Source organism: Glossina fuscipes, unplaced genomic scaffold (genome assembly GCF_014805625.2).
Source record: "Glossina fuscipes isolate IAEA_lab_2018 unplaced genomic scaffold, Yale_Gfus_2 112, whole genome shotgun sequence".
NCBI lineage: Eukaryota > Metazoa > Arthropoda > Insecta > Diptera > Glossinidae > Glossina > Glossina fuscipes.
Window position 1 is genome coordinate 8,477,855 of NW_023998455.1, and position 6,000 is coordinate 8,483,854.

Sequence of the window (6,000 nt, forward strand, 5' to 3'; positions counted from 1 at the left end):
TGTCAAGTGGAAATAATTAAGATTGAAGGTGCGTAGCAGATACAGCTCCTGATTGATTTCCACAACTCAAGTTCAATTGTCAAATAACTCTCTATGATTATCTTCTATATCATCGCTTATAAACCCAAGTTAATGGCGGAGAAGAGTAATCGTGCGATCATTGCAATCGTTTGTTCATTTTTCTTTTTAACGTGAAATTTTGAAATAAATCCGACTGTCAATATTTCGTATTAGAAATTGAATATTATAATCAATCATTTCCATGCAAACTCTGCAAAAAATATTTTCCCGGATAATTTGCGAGGGTAATCTATGACATATAAAAGTGTGTGTGTGTGTGTGTGTGTGTGTGTATATATACATATATTTTCTTTCAGGGTATCTAAGATTCGTCTCAAGGTGCATATTCCTTTCATGTTAGCTCAATTATATCGAAAGAGACTAGTTGTGTTAGTATTGGTGGTTGTCATAAATGTTTTATCAATATTATAAGATATTATTTAGGTTTCTAAGTCTATGACTTTAGCTACCAATCTTTTCTCGTTTCTTTTCGTCTTTTCAATTTTCCTTGAAAATGTTAGTAAGCAATACGGTCAATCAAGCAAAATGTTTAGCTACCTACAATACTTTTTTACTTTTATATATATATATATATATATATATATATATGTACATTTTTTTTTCTTTTTTTGGTAAACTAACTTGTGTTTTAGCATTTTATTAACGTTACACGATTTTCAATAATAAAATGTCAGGAAACAGAAAAAAAATGTCATCAAAGTTTGTAATTGGAATGGAATGTAAATGAAAACGATGTGTATGTAGATTCTTTACAAAAAGTCAACATGACAGCTTAAACATTTAAAATAAAATAAACAATTTAAATAGCAATTGCTGCACGGGAATACAAATAAAAAAATTCCCCCAAAATAGTCGTTTTTTTTTGTTTTGCTTTAAAGTTGAAGTCTTCCTCAAATTAATTAAAGATTAATGCTGTTTGTTAGACGTGAATTAAGAAATCGTATATCTGCTGTGGCCCGACTATTTTGCAGTGCGAAGAGATCAACAATTTTCTAACGCTTTCGCTGCCACGTGTTCTGATTTCAATCCACGCTAAAACGCATTAGTACACTCAACTTACCTTTTTAAATGAATAGATTAAGATGTCAAAATTCAATGTTCATATCGCCATTTTATGCCATGAAATCATGATTACAGGGCTTTTTGAGATATGTACCTATAACGGTACACGCGTACTATAATGAATATAGCTGCCGTTAACTAGCTCTTTGACTCACACCTTCCATTTAAGAAACAGTAGTTGGATTAAATATATGTAGCTAAGACCATGTTTCGGAAAATGATATGAAATGAAATCTAGCTGGAAAGTACATTCTACAAACAATCCAATAAACCATTTTTATTCTTGTTGTAATAAAATTCGTCGCCATAAGAGACTACAAGGAAAGTATGAGACAGAGTTTCTACTTAATTGTGCGAATATAAGAAATATACTGCACAAAGCTCTCAATGTCATACATATTATGCATATTACTTTTACGTAATATAAAATAAAATAATATAACAAATATAACAAAAATAAGTTTACATGTGAAATTTGTTCGCGTGTACCGAAAACAGCGCATGTAATGGGTAAGCGGCATACGCTCATGAACAGTTTTCCAGAAAACGTGGTAATGTCAATCGTCTCCATTTGAAATGAACTTTTTGAATGGCGTAACTTTTCATGTCTTATTGCACGATAAATTTAATGTCAAAGGTGCATGTGCAATAATGAAAATATTAGCTTAAGGCGTGCAAGCGCTTGGATTTCCTTGCTGACGTGGACTTCTTGTTCTGTGCTATATCTCTACGCAGTGATTATATAAAAATCCATATAAATCCATAAAAAGGAACTTCGCAGAGGCAACAGAAATGTGCACTAGGATATGTCAAGTATTAACGCAATAGGGCGATAGACGGAAAGAAGTGGAGAAAGGAAAGGGATTGTGTGTGTTTAAATGCCTTTGGAAATATCCAAAAACACGAAATAGAATATCGATCGGAGTGCGAGTTTTAATGCAATATTTGTATTAATTGCTTATTATGAGTGCATGCATGAAAGCTGTAGTGATAGAGAAAAAAGATATGGAGCAAGTTTCAGCTTCAGAGCCTTCAAGCGAATAGACAGGAAGACCTGCTGTCCAAAAGACGCACAAACGCACAGAGCTAGATATATTCAGGACATCAAACGGCTTATGGGTTTTCAAACGCTTATGGGTTTTTCGATGCATGTGTATGAAACCATCTTTCGTTGGCTTGAGGCTTAAGGGATACAACTTTTAATTTGTTTTTCATATATAATGAAAATTTTAAAAGCACACGAGTTTATTCTTTTCAGCTCTGTTTGATGATTTTGGCAGCTTTGGGCATATACGACGACGTCATCATCCCCGCGGTACTAAACGAGGACGACCACGTGGCAGTACACGTCGCGGTACATCTACTAATAGTTCTTTTGTAAGGGCTGCTACATCACCGGGACAAACGACTTTTGTTGGATCCATAAATAGCAACACCAACAACAACCCCAGCGAAGGTAAGTGCATTGCGAACGTATTAAATATTTAACGCCTTACTTCCGCTTGTTGTTGTTTTGCTGACGCAAACCGCGTAAAATTATTTTTTATATAGATTTTTGAAAAACCACTTAAGGCTCTGTGCAGTAAGTGAGCATCCTCCACATAGCCTACTGACTAAAGTGTGCTCGTCTTTTTTAAGCAACCACTTAAGAAAAAACGAAAACAATAAATTCTCCCCCCATTTTTTCCCCTGTACTTTAACTCTCAAGTGCATTAAATCATTGTTCATTTTAACGTTTCCGCTCGGTACGTGACATGACGCTTGTTTTAATCGTTCAAAAAATCATTTAAAAAAATGCAGGAGCAGTTCTTAAAATATTTTTTAAAACTCCTTTTTTTTTCTATTGGAAATCGTAAAACAAGAAAAAAGACAAAAACAAACATGCTCATTAAAAATTTAACACTTAACTTCAATTCGTTAAATATTATCGCTGGCGATAATATAGCGAAGATAATCTCAAAGTCACCACAAATATTTACTCGATATAATCTATTAAGAGAAAGGACTTGCTTGTCTCACCCAGCTCTATTCCTTTATCTGTTTTCTACGTGCATGGACTTGTTAGGAGTGCGCGCTTTTGATCGATTCAAAATACGCGCCGAATTTTTCTAATGATTTTATTGTTATAATTAAATTGAAATTTACATTGAGACAGACAGACGTTTGTACTTCGTTTAGCCGCGCCTTTAGCCTTAGTTGCTCCTAGTTTAAATTAGTTTTTAAGTACAAAGTGTAAAGTGTTAAAGAACATAATTCTCAAATAACAGCTAATGTTGAATGCCAGAAAGAGTCAATTGCTCGAATGCAAAACAATGTTTGGCCAATGGTCGGTCGGTTCAGGTCAAAGAAACAGAGAGAAAGGATGAGAGAAGTGAAAAGTACATGTTAACTTGGATTATCTTGTTCTCCTCTCTCCACCGGAGTTGGCTATCCTTGCACTAGATGTTGGTTACGGCTTTTGTCTGATTATTTCGAATAAATCTTAATGAGAATTGATTTAAAAGCATTTTCTGTTATTGTTGTTGCTGATGTTGTTGTAACAAATCCACTAAAAATTTTATATGACATTTCCTATTCGATTATGCACGTACCAGGTCGATGAGTGTCCATGTGCGTGTACGAGACTGAGTGCGTGTGTGTGTGTGTGTGTGTGCGTGTGTGTGTGTGTGTATGTGTGTGTATGTGTCCGTGTGCTTTGGCGTTCATTGTGTAGTAAACAGCTGTCATTTCAAACAACGCGGATTATACAATAGTAACAACAACAATTTAATTTAATTTTTGCACATTTTTCACAAAAAACTACAAAAATTGCACGAAAAAGCAGCAATAATGGAGAAAAAAATATTAATAAATTCATTGCAAAACACGTACCGCAACATTTTAACGTTAATTACATAAATCGGCTTAAATATAACGTATATATATATGTATGTATGTATGCGTTTGTTTGTGATTGCATACGCACCACGAACGAACATATTTATTTTGCACTGTTCCATCGAGGACAAACGGTAAAGTGAACTCACAAACATTTGTCATTAATTTTAAGCGTAATCATGACATACGTACAGAAATACAGTCAACAACAAACAGCAACAACAATAGCAATAACGACAACGACATTAAGCGCATATAACATTTGACTGCTTGTGTGTAAAAGTTTTGTGAGACCCAGACTAAAATAGTATGAGAGTAGTGCTTGCATGTATCGTGTGCGCGTGTATGTGTGTGCGCGAAGAAAAAACCACAAAATTCCATTTGATGATGTTCTCCCGTCGCTTGATTTTAAATGTGGCCGCGCAATGTTTCTTTTTTTTTTTTTTTGTTTTTCTTTAATGGCTTTCACGTATTAATTACCAAATCAAATACATAATTACGTAAATAAGTATATGTGCGGTACTGCAAGGATGACGATTGCATTTCCGAGTTATGTGTGTGTGTGTGTGTGTGTGTGTGTATTGGTGAAGGGATGTGCTTAAATACGTTTACGGCCAATTTCCGTTATATTTTAATAAAACGTGATATGTTTTATTAACGGCGCATTACGAGGATTGCGATAATTTTAAGGCGATTGGCGATGCTTTACATTAAATGCTCACATGTGCAATGAACGTGGATGTGCTTGTATAACAAATGAAAATTTCTGTTCAATTTCTTTTTGTGCTCTTTTTTATGTCCCTTAGATGGTTGTGTGACCACATCGCAAACAACACCGCATCCTCTACCAGCCTCTTCTTCCAGCAACGTGGATGAGAATAATATTTTCACACCCACAGCAGTACCAATGCCGGTTAAACGAGGCCCCGGCAGACCACGATTGAAGACTGGAGGACCAATCAATCAGGGTCTGAGAGGCGCTCCACGTACGCGCAAACCAATTGGACCGCTTGTGGTGCCTTTGGGCAGCAGCCCCGCAACTACACCCATTAATCGTAGTCCCGCCATTAGTCCAGCACCAAGTCCGGCTCATTCAGAACGCGCTGCGAACGCGAACTCAGCCGGAGCTGCTTATTATCAATCAGGAACTGAGAACGTGCATTAATGTCGTAATATAATCATTTTTCCTTTTCTTCCTTTCCCTTGGAGGAATCGATTATTTATTCTTTAGTGTTAAGGATAAGCGTAAAGTAAACTGTTCCTAGTTTTAATATGACATAGTTAAGCTGAAAAGTTACAAAGTTTTTTAGATGCGATCATAACAAAATCGCTTCTTTTTCGTATTATAAATATAAAAATTTTTCAAAATCAATTTATCATAAAAATATATGAAATTTTTATTTTACGTGTTCTTATGTGTAAAACGGTTCTAAACCGTCCATTAACGACTCATTTCAAAGGTAAAATGTTATAATTTTTAAATCAACTTGATTTGTCGGGCTAACAAAGGACAATCTCTTTAAATTCATTTCCCCAAATATTGAGATTAATTGCTTTCGTCGACTATGAGTTAAAAACACATCATCTTCATTCATGTATCGTATGTATTTATTTATTTATTCGTTAAATTTAGTCAGCTCCTTCTTCTATTTTGTGTACTTTTCCTTCTACCGGGTTCTCCTTCAAGCGCACACCGGCGAAGTCATCCATACGTATGAGACATGCTATCGCTATCTGCCGTTTCCGGAATATTGCTCAGAAAACCGCCTTCCTTGCAAGGGGAAGGACCCACTCAATAAAACCGTAAATAGATATTAAAAAAGGTCGGAGTGTTATGCAGATACCTTTTAAAGCCCAGTAAATTTTTATACCCTACACCGCTTGTGGTACAGTTTGTATTAAGTTTGTGGAAACGCAACACTCGGATGGGCTTAAGACAGCCCTTCCCTACTTCATACCGATCAAGTTAGAGTCGCTTCC

At 35.4% G+C, this 6,000-nt stretch overlaps 1 protein-coding gene across 1 annotated transcript in view; it reads left to right on the forward strand.

Annotated features, from left to right (window-relative positions):
* LOC119639094 (chromatin-remodeling ATPase INO80) overlaps positions 1–5,882 on the forward strand; it is a 48,824-nt gene extending 42,942 nt beyond the window's left edge. The window contains exons 14-15 of the mRNA XM_038036290.1: positions 2,402–2,599; positions 4,827–5,882. Of these exons, the coding sequence (XP_037892218.1) occupies positions 2,402–2,599; positions 4,827–5,185 (557 nt within the window). The 3' untranslated portion in view covers positions 5,186–5,882. The remainder of the gene's footprint in view (positions 1–2,401; positions 2,600–4,826) is intronic.
* Positions 5,883–6,000: the final 118 nt, after the last annotated feature.